The sequence below is a fragment of the Gavia stellata genome, chromosome 37 (genome assembly GCF_030936135.1).
Source record: "Gavia stellata isolate bGavSte3 chromosome 37, bGavSte3.hap2, whole genome shotgun sequence".
NCBI classification, from domain to species: Eukaryota; Metazoa; Chordata; class Aves; order Gaviiformes; family Gaviidae; genus Gavia; species Gavia stellata.
In genome coordinates this window covers 1,059,739-1,083,867 of record NC_082630.1, presented here as the reverse complement: position 1 = coordinate 1,083,867, position 24,129 = coordinate 1,059,739, and the positions used below count along the sequence as shown (strand labels likewise).

General features: G+C 44.7%; 1 protein-coding gene across 1 annotated transcript in view; it reads right to left on the bottom strand.

Annotated features, from left to right (window-relative positions):
• TTBK1 (tau tubulin kinase 1) overlaps positions 1-24,129 on the bottom strand; it is a 95,054-nt gene that overhangs the window by 66,228 nt on the left and 4,697 nt on the right. The window contains exons 3-6 of the mRNA XM_009817764.2: positions 19,845-19,992; positions 6,010-6,083; positions 2,989-3,129; positions 1,638-1,742 (exon numbers count right to left, since the gene is read on the bottom strand). Of these exons, the coding sequence (XP_009816066.2) occupies positions 1,638-1,742; positions 2,989-3,129; positions 6,010-6,083; positions 19,845-19,992 (468 nt within the window). The remainder of the gene's footprint in view (positions 1-1,637; positions 1,743-2,988; positions 3,130-6,009; positions 6,084-19,844; positions 19,993-24,129) is intronic.

The following is a 24,129-nucleotide window of genomic DNA, read 5'->3' as shown; positions in this document are numbered from 1 at the left end:
GACCCATCTGTGACAAGCAAGCAACCAGCCAGCAGAATGACCAGAATTAAGACCGACCTTCTCAGCGCCTCGGCGTCCTAACAAAGCCCCACCTCACCCACACCAGCCCAAGCAGGACACAGCTTGCGAGACACAGCTGAAGAATCTTTTGCTCTGAAAAACGTCAAGGCTGGATGTAGTGCTGTTTCCAAAAACAGGGTCTGGGAGTAATCTCTAAGGACGGAGCAAAATAAAAGCAAAGTAATTTTAAATTAGTGGGAGAAAGGAAGAAAAGAGAGGATCCAAAAGAAGAGACGTCTGGAAAAATGAGTTTCTTTAATTGTAAAGAAAGAACAGTGTTCAAACAATGGGACTTGAAATACAGACACAAAACATAGTTGCTTCACTGAAGCAATGAAGAAGTTTTGCAGAAAACCAAATGCCAGTTTCAATCCATAATGGGGTTGAATTCCAACTGCAGAAAGAGCAAAGGAGCGGGGCTGCATTTTGTAAAGGGCAATATGGAGAAGGGTTATCCCCAAACTAAACAGCGTGGACAAGGAAGACCAGTAGTAGATAGCGTGTGTCTTTTTGAGAATAAGATGCAGACACAACCTTTGGAGCTGCTCCCATCTGCAGCTAAAAAGAAAAGGCTTGCAATGTCCAACTGAAAAGACTTATAAGAAAAAATGGAAGAAAAATCCCCCAGCTGTGCTCATCTGCTAAAGACACAAAATCTGCTCACTGATCTTTGCTTTCTTCCCGCTCCCCAACCATACCCTGCACTACGGAGTCTCTGAATTTAGCTCTCACATTATCAACATTTTCCAGAACAACAATTATCTTGCAGATGGAAAAGATGTGCAGACACAAAGGTAGAAGCCTAGGATGGTAAACAGAGAGATTGCCTGAGCCCTCCCTGCTTGCGCTGAAATAAATAAATCTAGGAATGCTCTGACTGATACGTAGAGCTCCTGAAGTTTAACACATCCTTACGAGTGACCTCGGATAATGCAGTGCTGTTAAAAGGACTGAAGATAACACACATGTCATGTGGCGCAAGGTATGCCCCCTGCCCTTACCTCCCCTCCAAGCAGGCACGCTGAAATACTCCTGCTAAAATCTGGGCAGGGGGCAAGAGACACAAAACCAAAGCCAGGCAAGGGTGAGAACAACTTTACAGGTTGCAGTTCACAGTAAGCTCAGCCTCAGAGATCAGGTCAGCCTCTAACTTCTAGCATTTTTTTCATAAAAAGCTTTAAGAACGCGCTGACCTGGTTCTCCAGATCGCAGAGAACTGATCTAGACCAGTCCTCTGGGACTACAGAAGTTACATGGCCAGCACCGGGCTCACCCTCTTTGCTTGGCCATAATGTACTCAGTAAGTATTGCAAGCCTGTGGAAAACATTATTATCCTAAAGGGGAAAAAAAAAAAAAAAAAGGAAAAAAAAAAAGGCCACACACCTTGTAAGACAAAAGCAAGCATTCCTTCTTAGATTCCCAACTCAGCTGAAGTCACCTGCTGCTTCTCACCTTGCAGAAAATGCAGTCCAATATAATGACCAAGCATAACAACCACAAAACAAACAACCCACAAAACCTTTCCACGCCTAGAGCAGTTGCAAAAGTGGAAAAAAATTACTTGAAATTTACTTACTGGCCGGACTTCACCAGTAGTGTTGGTATACTGACGGGCCAGACCGAAGTCTAACATGTAGCACTTCCTGTACGTTGAAGGTAAGCGGCCCATGGCGAAATTGGACTAGACAAAGAAAGAAAAAAAAAATCAATTCGATACCAGCAACTTGGGTAAGAGTGGCCATTTGGTAACAAAACTTTGTCACATAGCCCCACATGCCGCTGGTGGAAACGTAAGTCAAAGAGAAGAATTATAAGATGCATCTTAAACATCATGTTTACAGAATCACTGCCACGTTAAGAAGTTCACTTTGCAGATAAGTGACTATGGAGTCTCAAAATAGCTAAAATTCACATTAGCTTAGCTAAATTTCAGCTGCTATGAGAAAGAGCTACATTTAACACCACTAGCTCTGCAGTGAGAGCTCCACCGCTTGCATAACAGGCTGGAGTTATTGTAGACAAACGCGTCTGTTCGTGGTTCAGCTGCTAGCACGCCTTATTCTGCCCCAACTCCCAGAATCTCCATCCACTGTATTGCATTACCTAAATTCATCCGAACATTCAGACATCTAAAAAACACCAGGTCTGGTTCTTAGCAAATAAACTGACAACAGGCAAATGGAGCAGCTCTTTTTTGACCCCCATCTTAAAGTCATAGCCTTTACCATAATGGATGGCTGCTAAAGGATCTATGGCCAGTCACATTAGTGGCTGATTTTCAGCTGAATGTGATCAGCTAAGCTGATTTTAAAAGCAGCAAATGATTTTATTGGAAGGAGGATGGTCTCAGGGATGGCGTAGCAACAAGTGTTCAGGTCAAGTAGTGAAGAGCTGCAGGAAAAAGACTTGCTCCTACAGCGAGACCTGGAATTACTGTGCCTCACCTAGGCAGATGACCAACACTGTGGCTCTGTTTCCAACACTGCTCCGATTTTTTTGGCAATTGCTCAGAAAGGATTAAGAGGATTATTTAGCTAAGTCAAATACATGAAATAGCATTTATTCAAGCGATGGGCCACAGAGCAAGACATCCTTTCTGAACACCTTTTATAGCAATAATTGGTTGGACTCCCAATGATTGTTCAAAATTAGACTGCTTCATCATGTGATCTTGACTGGTACAAGTATGACTGACAGCTACTAACCCACCACGGAGCAGCCTCTGCCGACAAAAACTAGTTTGCTATGCGCTTAAAGGAATGCCAATACCATATTACTATTCTGTACTTATAGAAAATAGCCCATGTGTCAGACAGGGGGAGTGTACAAGGAGGCCTAAAGGGCTCCACTGAGATCTGCCCATATTCAGACTTAGACTCAAGCAGAACAGACAAACAACCAAAAGGAAAATTTCCAAAACAACATACAGGCTTGATGTCACGATGCAGGAATCCCACGGAATGAATGGCTTCTATTGATTCCAGAATCTGCTTGCCTAATCGCAGCGTTGTGCTCAGCGTGAAAGTCCCTCGAGGCTGACTCCTTCTGAGATCTGCAAGATTCCGGCCCTGAAACAATCAATGAAACACTTAAACCACCACACCAAAGCACAGCGTTTCACAGCTGCAAGTTCTAACACGCATCCCCAAAGAAGCAGAAATGCTAATCAGGCAGGTGGCTCACCTTATGTCTGCTTTATTTCTTGTATATGATCTTCCGATACTTCATTTTAACTTTTAAGTGATGTATTTGCTGATAAGAAGGTACCAGACCGTTATCTTGGGAAGTCAGCCGATGTACTATTTGGGAAATGGCATGGCATGGACAGCAGTGCCTCAGACTGTATGAGCCAAGCGTCTCCTTACTGTTAAACCCAGACTACACAGAAGCTGATTCAAGAACAACCTTTGACTGTTCTCCGAGCTGTCTCAAGATTAAAGCAGTACAGATATGATAAGCAGGTCGTGAAGCCACTATCTATTACAGCTCATAGAAGCAGTTTCATCAGAAACTCCCCAGCCCGCAACTGTCTGGCTCAAGCTCAACTCAGCATTGTTGTGGCAACGCCACAATGGGGAAAATTGTCTATCAAGAGAATCATATCCAAAATCAGGAAAGGAAGATTCTTCCACTGACTTAAAAAATGCTTACTAAAAAATTGGTAATTTAACTCCAGTTAATTAAATTTCTGGGGGAAAAAAGTTTACCAGCTGTGCATGAAAATAAAGACAATTTAGGAAAAAAAAGAGGACAGACTAAACACCGGAAGGATCACAGTGTCACCGCCACCCTGAAAGATCTGAGTTACTGAACTGACAGCAGGTCTTTCTTTCCACTGTAAACTGGTTCCTGGGACGCCAACTCTCTTATTCAGTGGTAATAGGGAAAGGCAGATTTTTTTTCAGATCCGCACACTGAAATGGGCCATAATTTTCCCCAGCTGGTCTGGGAGACGGTCTCAGACACCTGCTCTCCCGAAACAACCCAAGGCATGTGAATATCCAATGCTGCCCCCAGGAAAAGACAGAAAATGAGCATTATTTTCCAAATAAACACCATCAGGCTGGCTAAGAAACAGAGCAGATGCAACGAGTTGCAGAGCTTAGAGGTGGAAGCCTCAGTCCCAGTGACTGAAGAGAAAGGGAGAATTGCAGTACACGACAGTCAGAGGGACATCTGATAAACCACGTCTCAGCAGACCTTGAAGTTGAAGGAGAATTTTACCCTGAAGAGGGATGGTGCTAATGCTTTGAGTATCAAAGTCTTCATTTGCAAATAATGAAATGGTTTTCAGCTCTGCCCACTCTACGAGCTCAGCTACACAGTCAAGAACAGGCTAGAAAGTAAGAGATTCTGTGCAGAGAAGTTTTTTTCCAGGGCATAGTCGTCATCATCAGGCTTGTTAAGGGCAGGACTGGGGGGTTAGAAGCCTTGTTGTTCCATGAGCTCCAGATCAGCCCTTTCAGGAATCATATTCACACTCACACTGCAGCAGCAGCAGCAATAGCCAGGGTTGGTTAGAGAGCAAAAGGGTTTTTCTATCCAGAACAGCAGTTCCGGATAGATATCTGGATAGATATCCGGAAGAGGATGCCAACAGTGGGCAAAAGGCAAACCCAAGCACCAGGAACTTACTGGTTCTATACATCCACCTTGCAAAGTAGAACTACACTTCAAAAGAATCAGAAGTTTATTTTAAAGAAGTACTGGGGGTCTGCTGGTGTCTATTTTACTTCATTCGCCATTCACTAATTAAAAATAACCTTCCAGTTTATGCAGCAGCTTACTTCTCATTACTTAGTGCTTCAACCTTCTCTCTTCCCTTCAGCGTGTTCTATCACCCAAATTATACATAAAGAAACGGGACACGGGCTGTAAGCTCTTCAGGGGAAGGGTAGGCTTGTATTGTATGATCATAGAGTGCTTTGCACAGCAAAGCCCTGATCATACAAGCTGCAAGAGAGACAGGACAAGTTCCCTGTCAACTCTTACGTCAGGTGCTGAAACAGGCCAGCTTCCAAGGCACCTGTGTCAGAAAGAAGCACCTTTAGTTTGAAAGTATTCCCCTCGAGCCAGGGACAATCTCCCTCTCCTTAAAGGCCTTTCTTCCATGTGTTTTTGACTCAGCCGTCTCTTCCCACTTGTTCCCCTCCAACTCTTTCTCCTGTGACTGTATGCTGTAAAAGAAAGCTGCTTTCGTGAAAAAGAAAGCTGTTTTCATGTCAGTACCACCACATTTGGGCTCTGAAGGTCTAACTGTGTAAGTTTTCCTGGTGAAGTTTCATGCCGAACCACGCAGAGGTCCCTGCAGCTCCTGCTGTTATTGTGGCTTGTGCAGACACCGCTGTAAGACTTCAGCGGGCTAACGCTGACAGGAGCGCAGTCACAGATGTGCTAGCTACCCAAGTATCCACCCATACTGACTTACACCAGCGGTGTTCAAAGAGGAGAAAACACTTTCACAGCAGAAGCCAAGCTACTGCTGAGCTTGGTAGAGACGGGGGAGCCGGAGATCACTGCCTTTCACAGAGAAGACTGTGCTGCTGGTGTGACACCGCTGGCTCCCACCCCACTCTCAGCTCTGATACAAGACACGCGTTTTGAACGCTGCAACACAGAGCTCAGCAGGAGATAGTTCAAACAGCTGCCACGGCTGTACGATACTGTGGGTAGCTCCTGCGAGCATTCTGAATTGAGTGTTTCCCCCAGAAAATTGACGGAAAGCCATCTTAAACAGAAAAGCAGAGCTATGAAATATCTTTGCGCAGCTTGACAAGTGGAGCTATCCCAAGGGATATCACAGCAACACCACCCCTTCTCACTGTCTCCCATTCCACCCACTTTCTATGCACAACAAAGTCTCTGCATCAGTGCTTGGCCTTATTCTCTCACTGTAAATCCTGCCCTGTGATGCCATCTCCATGGGACAGGGGAAGCACAGAACTCACCTGAAGCTGCATGACCACGTAATTAAATTTTTCATTCCTTCCACAGCCAATAAATCTGCAAACGTGATCCTTCCCTGAAAAGAAACAGAAACATACAGAATGGAACGTAAGATAACAACCCTGTGATCACTATTTTTAGAAAAATGGTTTCTGATCACGGGCTTGTAACAGTAAGTGGCATCAGGCAGGGCGTTTTGCAGAACAGACTGATTTTGTTTCTACTTCCCAGTCTCGTAGCTCAGGAGAGTTCTGACATTCAACAAGAAAACTGCCTGTGAAATAGCCATGAGTGGAAATCAGCGTCAGGGATCCTCGCATCCTCAGGCTGACACGGGGCACAAGTGACAGTGTGACAAACTGCAGTTTATACCACCACCACGTGCGTGCAACACCCCCAGAGCAACCACCATCCCTGAGCTAAACCATGGGTAGCGCACACGACCACATGGTTTCGCAGGTTCACTGGCAGCGTGCTTAAGCTCACTACACCAACTTTACTCGGTAAACGCTGACTTCTACACACCGCCGCTACACTTGCCTATTAGCATCACCTACCCTGAAACAGCTAAACTAATGCTACTTCAACATGGATGAAACCTGATTTTAGTAGTCAGAAACACCTGGAAAAGAAAAGATGCTTATGGAAAAACTCCACTGAAACATTAAAGCAATTTCATAATAAAAGAAGGAAATAAACCTGAGCAATTTCATGTCGGGTTCTGGCATGGTGTTAGAGGTACAAACTGCATCTATTCAGGCAAAAATCAAAACCAATCAGCCACCCTGCAACACTCAGCTAGTCTTCTAGGTTCATTCTCTGTGCTACAAAAGTGCTGCTGCAACGTCTATGCTTCATCACGTGGCACCAAGCAGGACTTATCTTCAAAAAATTAAAAAAATAAAATAAATGCAAAGGGAGCAAGAGGCTGTGGTTTCAGATCCTGACCTGTAATGGACTTGTGATGGTGTGCTCTCTGTATTAGCAGAAGGGGAAGCATGCTGCATGCGTTCCTCTAACAGCTGACGACCGATAACAGAGTGAAGGTTGATGCACACCACCGCGGAGGACATTTGCTGCCTGATGGGGTTTCTACGCAGGGAAGAGGGTATCACTGCATAGCTTCGCCCTGTATTTCTTTGTAGCACTTGAGCAACGGTGATTTTAATTAGTTTTTAAACCAAAGCTTATCGTTTGATACTTCCCAGTTTTAAAATAAGAAAGGAAGAACAGGAACATATACAGCACTCAGTAATTGCACTGCCTGTAACACCCTCGCGACCCTGCTATTGCTCTCATTGTGTGCACCATAGGCCTGGGGCATCAAAAATGGTTGGGGACAGCAAGAGGTGACAGAATAGGGACCTGGAGGGCAGCAGGAGACAGAGAAGCAGCTTTCTCACTGGAGAACCAGAGCTTCGACCAGAGCAATACATACAGCTGTGGAATAGGAAGCTCCATCCCAGGGCTCTTGGTAAGAGCATCAAGAGCTTGCCCTCCAGGCCACAGCAGCACCCCACAGCAGAACACCCACCCTCTCCCTCCTACCACAAGGAGATAACAGAGCTGCTGGCAACCAGAACTGGAGGGACAGAGGCTTTGGCTACCCCTTACCCGCTTTGGGAGAACAGGCTTAAAACCAACCCACCCAGCCAGCCTAGTATCCACCTACCCCGGTTAGATAAGCAGGAACGTTAGGCGGCTGCAGATCCTTCACGACTCTGGCACAGACTTAAGGACACTGTCCAGTTTCAGGACTGAGTGTGCAAGACCATGCTGAAACCATCAAGGAGTGTCACAAGCCACCATATTTCAGGAAAAAATATTCAGAGACTTGCAAAATACCCTCTTCAGTACACATCAGGGCAGCCTGCACGCTCTTCCTTGATCCTTTCTCTCACATACCAAGCCCATGTCCTGTGTGCGCCCATGAGTACTGGGTGCCACCGGTTTCCTACTATCTGCAAATTCATTGCAAATTCAGTGTTGATTTTGACATACAGGTTTTTGGTTTTCTGAGGGAACTCCTTGAGACACTGTCTGGATGTAGCGCACGTCCTGACCCGGGCGTTACCGAGAAGGGACCGCCAGCAAGCCTCAACTGTCCTACACGTCTTCCTGCCATGGGTCCCGACACGGATGGCTACGCTGCCTGCCGATGCGAAGGCAGCCTTAAAGCCAGATTTGTGGCTACAAAGACAACATATCTGAATAACCTCAGAATCACTAAGGTTGGAAAAGACCTGTAAGATCATCAAGTCCAACCATCAACCCCACCCCACCATGCCCACTAAACCATGTCCCGCAGTGCCACGTCCACACGTTCCTTGAACACCTCCAGTGATGGTGACTCCACCACCTCCCTGGGCAGCCTCTGCCAGTGCTTCACCGCTCTCTCAGGAAAGAACCAGTTATGTTTCTTTAGGAGCTTATGATACCTGTGTGCTGCAGCAAACTGGCAATCTGCGCAGGTCTCAGACGGGATGGAGAGGGCAGTGCAGGTCCGCGCTCCTCCCAGACCTGACTCCTTGAAGTCCGTACAGATTCCCGCAGACCAGCCTGGCTTGCAGACACACTGTGAGTCCCGCTTTGCTTCGTTTTGCCTTTCAGAGCACCAGGAGATGGATACTGAGGCAACAGCCAAAACAATGACTATTTCTACTGGCACTGAGAGCTGCTGTGTGGTAAAAAGGGTAAATCACTCCAATTTTTATTTGCTTTTATAGTTTTAAGTAATTGCAAAGCACTGATAGGCAGGACACCATGTGCTTTTTATTGCTGTAAAACTACAGACAAGAACATTAAAAACCAATCCTCTGACAGGGAGAACCTGGCCACCTAAATCCATCATCTCAGCCAAACAGGAGTGTCCAATACACTTGATTGTCACTTAAGACACATCCCTGCTAATTTGATACGGCCTCTTTGATTGTGAGTATATTCCTGGGACCTTTTTTTTTTTTTGAAAAAAAAAAAGTTTCCTCCATAACATTATTGTTTTCTGGATCACAACATTTTACAGAAAGAAAAAGCATTTAAATTTTTAATTTATTGTACTGGAAAATTGCATGCACATTTAGGCCAACAACATGTTTCTGCTTACTGTAATTTCTGCAAATGATGAACTGATGATGGTTCTTGATGACCTACATCCCCAAACTGACTTGATTTTATACTGAATCCTCCTTTCCAGCCTAAAATGGGCTCCTACCTGACCTGTTGGTCTTGGGAATTTAGGCTCTCCCCGGAACAGCTCTCCCATGCGTTATTCTGCAACACAAGCAACACCAGGAAAAGAAGAAGGAAGAGGGGTAGGGAAGACTGTGCCAATCCCTGCATGAAATAAAAGGAATATAACCGAGCGTAGAGAAAGGGGGCCACATTTAGAGGTGGTATTACGTACAGCCAGCTGGTCATATAGACGGGATAAATGCTTGCAGCATCGACCCCTCTGGGTTTCCGAGGCTTTTACTCATTTTTCAACTACAGGAGGCACCAGGTTACAACTGTTTGCTCTCTCGGACGAGTTCGTGCCATGCTGAAATAGCAGATGGAGGCTGACAGTCGGGCGTGACTTTGGGATTCCTGCAGATCAGTCCTGAGGCTGATCGGAATTATGAAGCCCACAAGAACAATCATGTTAATAACCTCCTGCGAAGCCAGGATGATGGGACTGTCATACTTTCCTTCAAGGCAGAAGGAAATAGCCCTCTGTCCTCACACATGCCCTCCTCAAGCATGAAGATCATAGCACAGAGAGCAGCAAACCATACTTTAAACCCAGAAAAGTAAGAAAAGCAAAAAAAAAGTTTCTTCAAGGTATACTACAAGAAGGACATTGAGGTGCTGGAGAAGAGGAGGCTGAGGGGAGACCTCATCGCTCTCTACAACTACCTGAAAGGGGGTTGTGGTGAGGTGGGTGTTGGTCTCTTCTCCCATGTAACTAGCAATAGAACGAGAGGAAACGGCCTCAAGTTGCGCCAGGGGAGGTTCAGGCTGGATATTGGGAAAGATTTCTTTCCTGAGAGAGTGGTGAAGCACTGGCAGAGGCTGCCCAGGGAGGTGGTGGAGTCACCATCCCTGGAGGTGTTCAAGGGACGTGTGGACGTGGCACTGCGGGACATGGTTTAGTGGGCATGGTGGGGTTGGGTTGATGGTTGGACTTGATGATCTTACAGGTCTTTTCCAACCTTAGTGATTCTGTGTGATTCTTAGTATGGGGAGCCTCACAACCATTTTACCGCACTAACTGCCAGATCTCTCTTGCTCCTTGGCTAGACTGTTCCACCAAACAGCCACGCTGATACTACAGAAGATCACAAGCTCGTGATTTAGAAAAATAAGTCCTACATCTGTATTTTTTTATTACTAACCAAAACAGTTATCTTCCAACAAAGTAAAGGAACAGAGCTAGACATTATAAAGAGTTTTGGCCTGTTAACGAACTCACATCACATCACAAGCCCGATGTTCATAAACACTGACCTGAGGAAAGTTTCAGAGAACATGTGTTTTATTGTTTCGCACGCATTCATTTTCCAAGCATTTTGTTAAGGCAATGTTTTAATGTTCACCCAGAGAAAAACATTCCTTCTACTGCTGCCTTTAAACTAAAATGAACATAATAATCTCCCATATAATACTGTGTCAGAAATACAAATATTTCCATTACTGAGATGGTCTTCACCATCCTTGTTCTGAGGGAACTTAAAAATTACAGTCGTTAACCATGTCCTCATGTATAAAAATAACTTCAAGTATCTGGAAAACCCTTCCACCCTAGGATAGATATTCTTCACCTTGTACAGATATGACTAAAACCCCCATGTTAGTACCTAAAAACTTTCATGACATGAAAAAAATTCATTACACAGCACTTAAAAAATTAAACGGTGATCCTTTTTGAATGTATTTTCCCACACAGATCAATTTCAAACTGCTGGAAAGCAATATTCTTTCCAACCTTTTACTTGTTTAAGTTATTAAATATTCCAACGTGTTTTCAATACAGCAATGAAACTAATCAAATAAATAGTAAAAAAGAAATATGTGCCATTATTGTTGCAATTTGAAGTATCTTTTTTTTGGTAACAGACTCCCTATTTCCTGCATTTTCACCTGCAGAAAACAAATAACCACTCTTCTCCCCAAAGGAGTTCAAGAATTTAATCTTTTAAATTTATGCTAAAATTATTTTGAGATTCATCTCCATAGACGAGCTGCCTCATTGCTAACAGTCCACCCAAAACACTGAAGAAACTTCTACTGCACGGATTCTCATAAATCTCACCGCAATCATTGTTACTCTTATGACTGTAACCTTCCCAATTCTTGCGTTTCCTCCGCAGTACAAGACCGGCACTGCCATCGCAGCGCAAGCCCAGCGGTGGCCACCGGCGTGGTTGCGGGATATGGAGAACACGACATTCAAAGAAAGCGTCAGAGAACTGGGTTTGTTCAGCCTTAGGGGGATCCAACTGCTGCTCGGAGCCACCTAACAGACGAGTGCCGAGAAGATGGAGCCTGACTTTTCTCAGAGGCGCACAGAGAGGCGTTGGACACGAGCTGCAACATGGGCAATTCCCATTAGGCGTCATTTCTTTTTCGCCACGAGGGTGGTCAAACCTTGGAACAGAGGCCCGGAGAGGCTGTGGGATCTCCATCTTTGGAGATCATTCAAAACTTCACTGGAAAAGGCCCAGAGCAACCCGATTTATTTCCTTCTGCTTGGAGCAGGAGGAGCTTGTACTAGAAACCCCCAGAGGTACCCCCCCACACCCCCGCCAGCTTAAATTATCCTCTGGATCTACCCCTGTCAAATACTCATTTGCCTTTCTGTTCACAAACTCAGCTTAATTCCAGAATCATCAGTCAACTTTCTTTTTATTCAGGTAATACATGAAGTATCAAAACCAATGGTATTCTGCTGGCCAAAAATAACCATCGTGGCACAGTCATCCAGCCGCTCGACCCTGAAGACAACTGCACAGGAAAAGCCCAACAGCGTAGGGACATAACTTGCTTGAGCACTTGGCACTGTCAGGGTCTCTATTATACGCACAGTTGTGGACATCTAGCTATACAATTGCTCTCACCGGCATTTGGAAAGCTGCAGCTGTTTCTCATGCACTCTACATTGTAGATATAATACACATTTTACAGCTATCCTCTTTTTTATTCACTCGTCAACATCAGTATCAGGTTTATCAGCTTATCATAGATTTTCTATTGTGGGGATATTGAAATCGCTTCTGTACAAATATTCTGAAGAAATGGAGGACCCATCAGGACTAGAAAATGAAATGAGAGTTATTTTCATCATCTTCTTTCTAACTTTACTTGGAAATGGTGTCTGTAGCTTGGCAAAGCTGACTAGCATACAGTTTTCTTTCCTTTGCAGTTAGCAAGCTTCATCTCTGGCCAGACAAACTAGCTGACTTCAGGGACTTGTCAACTCAGCTGGAGACAAGGAGTTTTGAACATGAAAGAAAACAAATTCTAGGCTGAAAGTAAGGCTTAAATAACTACATTATCCAACAGTAATCAACTAGGATTTAATCAACTGGATTAACCTTGCTAGTGCTTCTGTAATAAATGAATGAACTAATGGACATAAAAACAAAAGGCTGGTCATCATCTTCTAATTGAACAGTAAAAGCTAAAACTGCCTGACCTTGCATCGCATGATTTCCTCTACTTGTTTCCCAAGACCACCAAAAACTTTAAGATGAGCAACTGATCATAGATCCCACACAGAGCAAGGCAGAATAGCGAAGGGGCAAGAATTCAACATAGCCTCAAAAAAAGCGTGGTTTAAATCCTCTTTCATCCATCCCATGTTCTTCCCCCATCCTGTGACACCACGGTTGACACAGAAAACATGTGTTCTTTCAAACATCCATAGGACTCTTCCACATGGGAAATGCAGGGCTGGGCAGAGAGGCTAGAGCTACATCAAGTGTCTGAATCTGCCACCCTGTGATAGCCTAAAAACCTGCCAAGGGTAATTCACCCTGCTTTCCAGCCTTTACGGATAGCTTGGTTACATCAACCCAGCAAAAATACTGCAGAAACATATAAAACGTGTCTACAAAAGTAACAGAAACCAAATCACAGAGAGTTAAGCCATCACTTTGACATAAAAAAACCCCTCACATACGCGAAAAGAAAAGACTGGGAATGGATGAGAAAAAACAAGGAATATCCCTTTTCTTCCCTTATTTTGTTAGGAAACCCTTACCTGTCCAACCCCTAGCAGTAAACGGGGAACAAGCAACACAGACCTGCTTCACCATCTGCTGTAATAAAACCAGGTACTCAAAAACTACAACGCCTGTGACCAGGCTGCATCTTGCACAACTACTCAATATGCAGAAGATCGCTGCACTGCAGAATAAAATTAATCAGAGTCCTACGCAATGAGATTGGTTACGCTGAAAAGAAGGCATTTACAAAGAGAATGACACACTGAAGGGAGCTTAGGAATATCTGGCTGCCGAGTGGGGTCAAAGGCAAGTACACGGGGCCTCGCAGCCTCACACCAGGGCAAAATTGCCACCGCGGATCAACAGAAAACAGTGCTCAGCACCAGAGTAATCTGGCCGTTTTAACTGACAATCTGACTGTTAGGCTGCTCCAAGGAGAATCCCAGCAAAGGAAACTGAATGCCGTGGCCACATCCATATTTCGGGGAGCCTGCGGACCAGGTGGTGTCCAAAGCGCACGCCTTGTGAGAGATCCTTTTGCACCGTCCTAGTCTCGCAAGCCCTCAGAGTGCTCCAGAGAGACCTGTCAAGAAGTGGGGAGAATACTTTTGAATTCAAGGCATCTGCTGCTGGGCCTCACACAGCCCCAGCTGAGCATCTAGAGGAGAGACAGTGCCTGGTTTGGCATGTAAAGATGGTTTCCACACCCTGCTCTGCAGCAGCCCGAAAGCTAGAGAAAATAACCCACTGGATTTAATCAGGGATGCTGCTTTACTATTTATGCAATCAAGGCTGCTGTTGGAAGGGCGGACTGACCCTGAGATAGCCCAAGCCAAGCTCCTCAAAAGCTGTGCAAGAGCTGTTCTAACAGCTGTTGTGCTTTGATTAACCTCAAAGACCTCAGAGATGGGAACAGAGTCCAGACTACTTCACAGATGCTCCTTTGCCTCCTGAGTCTTGCTCCACAGCAAATCCAGGGTGGGTGAAAAAAGTCACAGAGAGAGCAGGACGGTTTCTGTCTGTCTGTATTCCAAAGGGTTAGAAAAGCATTGAAGATACGGAAAAACAACTACTCTTCTGGAAGTGACAAGACTCTTCCTTCCAGGTCTTCAATGACAGGAAACCATCCTATTTTTTCTCCCCATGATTCCACAGAACCGGAGCCTCCGAGTCCTGGTTTATAATAGCAATGAGGTTTTAAAGCAAGCCCCCACACCGCCTTAAATCATCGCAATTACCACGTGTCAGCGTTGTTCACAGAGTGGCTTTGGGTCACGTAAACTTTTCTGAGCAAACAGACCCAGAAGCTCCATTCCAGGTGCACATCAAATAGTCCCCAAATCCTAAAGAGGACAGTCCAAACCAACAACTGGTCCCTCAGACAGGGGGACCAGATTAAAACTAACCAGATTTAAACTAAAAGCAAAATCCTCAAAACACATGCTGTTTACAGTGTAAAATCCCCAAGCCATCTATGCTGGTGATGCCTGAGCAACTGCTTCTACCTACTGACCTGCTGGTACTACACTGCTCAGTAACGCCGGCATAGTTTAAGAGGGTGAAACACAGAACACCCAGCAAAGGCCCTTCTCGCTCTCTGGATAAGCAAGTTGCTAATTCACTTAGCCATACAGATCTTATTTCCATTCGCTTTTTAATGTCCGTGATCAAAAGGCTTGCCTACACAGCAAAACACCTGCAGATACAACCAAACCGGCAACCTTCTCTGCTGGAGACAAGTGGCATCTGCAAGAAGTATTTTGCCAATGCAGCTTAGGCTTGGTTTCAAAATGCTTGACTGCAAAGCAGAAAAGCCCAATAGGTTAAAATTACGTGCAAATGGTACAATTGTATACAATTATCTCACTTAAAGATAATTTTACAGTAGTGATTAAGGTAATAAAATGAGGGCTTGGCACTAAAATAGTATTCTTCTGACAGAAGAGCTGTATTCATAGAATCTTAGAATGTTTTGGGTTGGAAGGGACCTTGAAGATCATCTAGTTCACAGAATCACTAAGGTTGGAAAAGACGTGTAAGATCATCAAGTCCAACAAAGTTCCAACCCCCCTGCCATGGGCAGAGACACCTTCCACTAGACCAACCTGGCCTTGAAGTTGTGGGGCAGCCACAACTTCTCTGGGCAACCTGTTCCAGTGCCTCACCACCCTCATGGTGAAGAATTTCTTCCTTCTATCTAATCTCAATCTACCTTCTTTCAGCTTAAAGCCATTACCCCTTGTCCCATCCCTACACGCCCTTGTAGAAAGTCCCTCTCCAGCTCTCTTGTGGGCCCCTTTCAGGTACTGGAAGACTGCTAGAAGGTCTCTCCAGAGTCTTCTCTTCTATTCATGCAGAAGTTCCCTGTGCAGATGTGCCAAACTATTTCTGAAACACCTCCTGAATTTGTTACAGGTAAGATTTTTGTCCCTAGTAGGGTAATTCTCTATTAGCCGCCTATAAAATAATTTTTCTTATTATCTTTTTTCATACTATTACCTTATTATCCCTATACTTACCAACTACATACACACATTTCTTTTTGCTGTACATCATGAATTTTTCATATCATTTCCATATTGCTGGTGTTGACAAACAGCAGAGGACTTCACCTACAGCAGACAGCGGGTAAACACACAGTGCGATCTCAAGTAAAAGAGAGGTCCAAGGTCGTAATTTGTAGTGGCCACTGGTTCTACAACAGGGTGTAGCTGCCTGAATGCCACCACGTGGTGAGGATTTGGAAAGAAAGACTCATTTTCAAATGGTGAACGTTCCTGATGATACCAAAAAGAGAATACAATTTCCTTGTTCCCCAAACAAGCTTACCAACACACACCGTGAAAACAGCGTTGGTTCAACAGTGCCAAGGCCCTGTCAGAAGAGGGGAGCAACAGGACACTGTAAGCCAAACAGTGCTTGACAAAGACCAAAAAAAAAAAAAAAAAGCTATCTTGTGGTGCTCTGATTAGAATTGGCCAGATAGAGTAGCACCAGACAGAATGTCCTACGCCCTGCAAGCCCAGCCTGAACAAGGAAATACTGTATAGCAACTCCGTGGGACCAAGAGCTTTTGGTTTACCCTAAAATAATCCATGGAAGGCAAGAACAAAGACAGAAATTTTGCTAGAAAGTTTTTGGGTAAATATTCAACAGCAGGACAACTGAGAGCTTCAGCTCATCACCCGCTTGATCAAGAAACTCCGTAAGCTGACTTCTCAATCATGTTTCACCCAAAGCCTAAAACGACACCGTTGCTGGTGCTTCCCAGCCCCACGACAGTATAAAGATTTGGAAGGTTGGTCAGAAGATGATCTATGATCCTTGCAAGTAACAACACAAGTCAGAAAGAACTTTGCCTTTGGCAAAGACATTAATATCTAAACAGATAAAGAAAAAGCACTATACAGCTAGAAAAATCAAATCAAGTAAGAGCAGAACAGAATGACTCTACAGGGCAGTTGAGAGAGACTGAAGTGGCAGTGATCTCACACAGCCAAGCGCAAGTATCACAGAATCATTTATGTTGGAAAGGACCTCTTGGGATCACCTAGTCCACCCTCCCTGTTCAGAGACTGCTAGAGCAGATTATCCAGGGCCGCATCCAGTTGGGTTTTGAATATCGCCGAGGACAGAGACTCCACAACCTCTCTGGGCAACCTGGGCCAGTGTTTGACCACCCGCACAGCAGAAAACTACGCACAGTGTTTATTAGAAGGTATAGAGACTCTCTAGAAGAGTCATTAACTGGTTAGTTCCCCAGTTGTTCTGTGTGGACTGCCAGTGCAGAAAGGACATTGTGAGGGACCTGCAGCTGTGTTCCTTATGTGGCTATTCCAGAAAGTGTCCCAGAAGGTCTGACTGTTGGCAACAGCCCGCAGTCCAAACGGATCAGGAGCTACTGCACTGAGAGGTCGGGCTGCACCCAAATCAGGTCCTGAAGTAGCTCTGCAGTATGGGCTAATGGCCAGCCTTCTCTATCCCAAACTCTGCGAAGCTCTAGCAACTCGCGAGACCCTGATCACAAGCTCTGAAAAGAGCAGCAGCTCATTAGTCCTTTAATGTTGGTGTGATACCCAAATAGCAAACAATAAAGCTGTACTATTTAAGAGGGACTGCAATGTTCAATTCTACCAGAAAAGTACAGAGGAATTTTAGACAACACTGTTCCCTTGCTTTTCACCTGGAAAACCATGAACCGACTATATCACCTATGGTAATACCACCAACTTCCTCCGTCCACCGTTTGGATAAAGTCAGCATCTCCCTTTCTGAAATGTTTCTCACCTCTTCGCAACAGCTCACAGCGAAAACATAGACAATACATGATTCCCAGCCCTCTCAACCTTGTTTCTTATTTTAGCTTTATCATTTATTTCAGTAAAGTATTTGGGGATTAACCTTGAGCCAAAAAAACTAAATTATTCACAGCACAGCTTGATTTGTAAAAATATGGCTGAAGTAATTTGTCATTCTTAAATGCAGGATAGCTGATGCATAGCCAATTCTGCTGCTCCTGTCTTTTCTGTCCCTTCATATTTGCTAATGGCTTCGCCAAGGGACTTCCCTAACTCCACACGCCACCACTCTCCCTCCCCAGTTACCAGGGTCACGCTGTGTACAACTGTGGGTGTTTTTTCAAGCAGTTGGTATTCTCAACTGCTTTCCAGAAATAAACACTGATGGCAAAGCACGAGTATTAGTCAACTCCTTGCACATTTTCTGGTGCTAGTTCTGATTTGGCGACGTCAGGTCACGCTTTTCAAGCATTCCCTGCCCTGGATGTTACACATATTGACACTAGCCAGCATGACAGCATCGTCTCTTGGTGTCCTAATAATCCGCCGCTCTACAGTCACACCCTCACTCAATTCAGAGCAGTTCCAAGTGTACAACCAAATGCAAAAATCTAAATCTCTGCCTTGCTTGCCCTCACTACACTGCTTTCAGACCTCAGCCACCCGCTCTGCTGTTCGCTGGGAGCCCTGGGTATCCAGGCCTTTCACAGATCAACAGCAAGCTTCCTCCTAATCACCTGGGTTGACTTCTCCTTTGTCTCAATTCTCTTTACACCGCTCTGCTGCATCTATTACAATACAGTGCATTCAAAAAAGGCATTATCAGACCTCCTCTTGGAAGAGCTGAGCTGTGGAAAAATATTTGACCTTCAAACATGATTCACTGACTTTTACCTAGATGCGATCTGTCACAAACATTGAGTAACCCCCGTTTCACAAGACCTGCAACAGCCTCATCCTCTAATTCAATCATATCTTTGGAGGTTTTGTGCAAGGGCAGAGGTATGGACACGGACATAGGGCCACAACGCTATCTCTGAAGCATGAGCCCTGGTGATAAGGATACTACTCACTGACTGCTTCATGGGAAGGTGTTTCCTCAGCCCAAGTGGGAATCCTGCAAAAAGGAACATCCCTTCAAAGGCATATTATACTAGAACACGTAAACTGTACCTGTCAATAGCTGGCCTTGCCTTCACAAGGAAATCCATGCACAATGCACTTCAGCAAAACAGCAGTTCTCAGTTCCTCAAAGGCAGATTTGGAAATTCCTTGTTTACATCCTCCCCCAGCTATCATTTTTTAGTAGAAGCCCTCTCACGGTTCCTTCAGCCAGGAACAACTGCAGCGAGACTGCTCCCTCGCACCCTTTGCTGCTAAAACGGTATCTCATCAGCATCGCAAACGCCTTTGGGATACTGGCTGGCTTCTTTCACCCTATTCTACTAGTTCACGCCTGAGAATGACTGCGACCTTAAAGATCAGCGCAGCAAGTTTTAACTTTTCGCCTCATTTATAGTTTCATCTGAGCAAACAGAAAACAGCATCCTGGTATAAGGCAAATCCCCCTTCAGTGTAATTTCTTAAGTGGAAGCAGGGTTGGACATGAGTCAAGGAAGGCTCCCATTTTGCTGCTTCCCATTCAGTTTGAAACTTGCTTATAAGCTTTGCCAGGTTCAACTACAGAAATCGATGGTCCCAGGGCCGACTTCCACATCCAAACCAATATAAAGCCGTGTTAGGGAAAATTAAGAATAGGCGTATCATTCAAATTAACGTAATTCAAAACCACCACTCCCAAAACTAAAAAACCTAAAATTCACTTTACACTTTGCCTTCAGGACAGTCAGGTACACGAAAAATTAACTAATTGCCACTTGCCCTATACTTCATGTTATCCACTTTTTGCACTCATCTACTAGTCAACCATTTTACTTGGAGACTCCATCACGCTCACAGTGCTACAGTCACAAACATCGTCCCGGTCCTCTGGGAAGCAATCAGCTAACCTCATTTCTTAGTCAGGCATTGCTTGCTCTATTCCTTATTATCTAATCAGTATCACTAGACTGCACAGACCAGTGTAGCAATAGTTCAGTTAAAGTCTCCTCCTTGTTCTTACAGCCTGGAGGACAAAAATAGTCCCTGTAGTTGGAACTCACTCGAGTAGGACACTTTGCAGAATGCAATAACTTTCTGAGCTGAACGACTTAATGTAACATCACATATAGATGGAAGCTGAAGAGAAAATTATAAAAAACATTTGCAGCTTTGGATCCTAATTGTTAACCCGCACAGCGACCTTGAGCACTTCCAAAGAGCTTTCTGCCTTACCTTGCAGCTTTTTCAGGACAGCCACTTCCATCTTGAGAACCTGCTTGGGCTGCTGGGCTGATTCCACCTTCAAGGCCACATTCTCACGGGTCAGCAGGTCCATCGCCTCATAGATCTCCCCAAAGCCACCGCCACCAATCTTCTTCAACTAGAGAAGTACAAAGAGGTTTGGTACAAGGTACAAGACAGACAACATCAAACTGGCTCTCACAGAGCCAGGCACTAGCTTCTTTACTGCACAGGGAGAACAAACTCGGCTCCCAAACCGTGCTGTGCCCGAATCCCTTCACTGCACAGCTAGGCAAGAGTCCAGCTACCCACTTGACTGTGCTATGTATAAATTCTTTGCTGTAACAACAAAGAACAAGCCTAGCAAGTGATGACATGTGATGCATTTAAAAGCAAATGATAACACCTATTACCTCAATAACGTTCTTGCCAAAATTCAAGGAAAGACCCTTCAAGGAGATAGCAGAACCACTATCCAGACCACGGTAGATAAAAACTGTCATTCCCTCTCGACAAAACACATCTCTGCAGTAAAACACAACCATGGTAGCTGGAACTAATGCTTTCAAGAAATGAGTTAAATGAAGTTTACATCTGATTCACAGGATTTTAAATACAGAACCAAACATCCACTAGAATATTTTACAAGATGCTTGACCTGCTCTGCTAGCTTACTTCAGTGTCACGTTTCAGAGAACTACCAACTGCATTACCTCAATACAGTTACAGAGAAGCCACAAATACAGCTCCGTTGTTTCTCATTCTTTCTCTCTCTCTTTTTTTTTTTTCTTTTTAATTTTAAACCACACCAAAGGATGCTTTTTATGTCTCCGACCACAATTAAAGACTGTGTCACAATAGAAGGATATCACTCCTTGGAAATCAAAACAATTTCAATTGACATAAACTCAAAGCTAAAGATGTCTGAGTTTCAGCATATTTGATATGCACCTACTAGAGACAGATCACTGCCTGTTCTAGAGTAGCCACCCACTCGGAGAGCAAGCTGGGATCCTCCGCCTTTCTTGGAAGGCGATTCCTTGATTCTCCTTCTGCTGAGACTTGACAGCATATGCACATGCAGTTATACATATGCACGTATAAGACAGACTCCTAACGTGTTGCAAGTGTCAATGTCTACGCCAGGAAAATTACTTTATATTTGTTTCTCTTAGGTATATTTAAAGCATAGTATGCTGCCCAGGAACAAATTCAGGTTTACAGCAGAGCTAGATCAGGGCTCCTTTCATCTGCTTAGCACTTGTTCACTGAACCTAGCTGCAGCCCTTCCCTTCCGCATTTTGTGTTCCCTCTGTTCACAACTGCTAAGGAAGCCCTCAGCGCTGCCTCCTTCCGTCGGCAGCAATAACACTTGAAGAGAAAAAGAAGTTTAAGTCAGGCAAACAGTCAAACATGTATCTCACACAGTGTTTAATGAGGTTTAGATGATACTTTAGTGTCTTCTGCACCACAGAAGGCCTGTCCTGTGCATCTGTCCAGTTTGCTGAACAAAGGGCCCTGCCTCTCAAGGGCAGGTTTTTTTTTCTTCTTCAGGTGACCCAAACCATTTGCTTTTCTGGCTCCCAGGTCAAGAAAAACAGCTCTGTGTGAAGAAGGTAGTACTTTCCGTATTAACAGCCTGACTATTGTCTCTGAGGCTATTTCTTGATAACCCTTTCAGAGTTGCTGTCCGGAGCCATTCTTCTTCTCCTTCTACTTGTTATTTTTCCTCACAACCTTCCACTGGGCTAAACAGGCATATTCATACAGTAAACAGCCCAATAACTAGGTCACCACGTATTATTCATAAATTATTACAGTGCAGCCCTACTTCTGCTCGGAAGCTCAGACTAAGTGAGCTGGCTATTAAAAATCTTTCTATCAATCAAAACAATGCTACGTTCAGCATAGCAACAACATGCCAGCTAATACCTCAGGATTCAGTACACAAGATCTTCTGTTGCCTGACGTATTAATGACACCGAAGGGAAAGGGACAGTAAAAGCTGCAGTAGGCAAAAAGTTTAGTCGGGATCTGGAAGGACTTCGAGGAAGATGATTAAAAAAAACTCTCAGTGGGAAAATGGGTAACGTAACAAGCAAAAGTCAACAGTAATAAATGTAACACAAAATAGCTGGGATGGAAAAGAAACACAGGCTACCCAAACATCTTGCTGGGTTGCAAATTCAAGAAATGGATCTGGGGAGAAATACTGCTGAGCCAGCACAGACGCACACAATGATCCTTTTCCATTCACTGGCCTTAACAGGGACAGCTCCCACATCCAACGCAGTAGTCAAAATGCAAAGCTACTACACTATAAATGGAACAACACAGTAATGTGATTAGGATAGCAGCACTGCAAGGATCCATAGGGAGGTCTAGTCATGTACGACGCACAAAATCAGTCACTTGCTGCTAGAGGCTCTCACTGAGTTAGGAGCGGTTCATTTTGGGATGAAGAGAATGATCAGGAGCCTGGAAAAACCAAGTTCAGACTAGGATTGCTACCTCAGAAAAAGCAAACGTGTGCAGAGAAGCGGGTTCAGGAAGAAAGGTACAGGGATTGAGGCTGCTCACCTGGGAAAACAGTGAAATCAGAGGACCCATGTAAGTCTACAGAGCAACAAATGTGAGATGACATGAGATCAAGATCAGAGCTTCTGCTGAATCAGAAAACCGATTTTATACACACATTCCAGCCAACGGATGCACCTCACTGTCCAAGAGCCCTCAGGCTGCCTCTGCTTTTTCACATCCTTTCTCACCCTCTTATGGAAATTATTCTGCGGCATACTTTTCCCAGCACACCAGATAGTCCCATTCATCATTAGCAGCACTGCCATCCCCCTCGATTTTTCAGCAATATCCAGAGGCCATCAGCAGCCATTTCCTTTCCTTTGTTGCAGAGCAAGTTGTTATCCTGCAACTCCAGGTCTTGGCTGAGGTCAGGGGCTTACCACACAGGCATTTCCTCATTGCTTGGGTACTCTGTGGGAGTTCACTGTCTAAGGTGAACTCAGCGCAGCCTTCTGCTGGACACAAAGGGTATGAATAAATAAATGAATAATGAAACCATTAAACACAAAGTCAAGAAAGAGAAGGGAACATCTAACGAGATTCACCTAAGTGGTAAATCATGAGTCACCAGCCCATGCTAAGCCTCACCGCTCTGGGAATATTCTCTTCTCATCCTGTTTCCTACCTTCCACCAGTCCATTTACTGTTAAGACTCGGATACAGGCTGACAACACCAGCAGGATTCATTCTACCTAAATGCACGGAGCCTGTACGTGAGCTGGGTGTCCCGGTTTCCGTTACCGCCTGTGGAGTCAAGGGAACAATTCATCTGGTCAAACACAGGTATCTATTTGGACTTGCACATAGACAACTAAAATTAAGTAAGCTGCATCTCAGACATGATTTCAGTTCTTTCAGCATCCCACTAACGGCCACACGACCATACAGCTCATTGCAGTGCTTCTTCCGTATTCTAAGAGGTTTCATGCCACATTAGGCCCTGTTACCGAAAAGCCACTCTACTTGACCCCTCAGTGTGGCAGTCTCCAACTAGGGGGTTCCAGGAATTCCCCAAACCGGACTGTCCCTCAGGACTACCGACACAAAACAGCCACGTCCTGACGGGGGAAGCTACTCCCAAAAGCCCCCCTGGATGTATCAGTAGTTACACAGGACACAGATGGCTCCCTTTGAAGTCTCCTTTAAATAACCTGAAATATTTTGGATTTGTCCTGAAAAGACTCTTGCAGCACAATCCTCCAGAGCCTATTAGAAAAACCCAAAACAACCACAACACACAGCCTTCCCTCTACACAGAGATCAGTACTCACAGAGGGACAGTTCAAAAAACCAACGCAACACACCCCCCCAACCAAAACCAGCCTTCAGTTACAAATTTAATCTTTTATTTAGCAAGTGTATAAGACACCGCTGCTCTAAACAAAGTCTGCCTCCCAAGGATATTATATAAAGACTAGACCTTCCCAGGAAAACGCTCCAGGACCAAGGCACGAGTGGTTCAGTCTCAGGATTGGCGGCAAGGTCATGAACAAGAACACGTGCTCTGAATCCAGACTGAGGGACCAGCGACTTATGGTGAACTCAGCCAGGGTCAAAGCTGTCACCCACAGGCTTCTAGTGTTGACAAGGTCAAACAGTGACTACTGTGACTGCCTTTCAGGAGCACTTGTGTGTTCAAGCCTGCAACTCCTGCAGCCCAGCTCAGTGGGCTACTTGATCCAGAAATGGTTAGCAG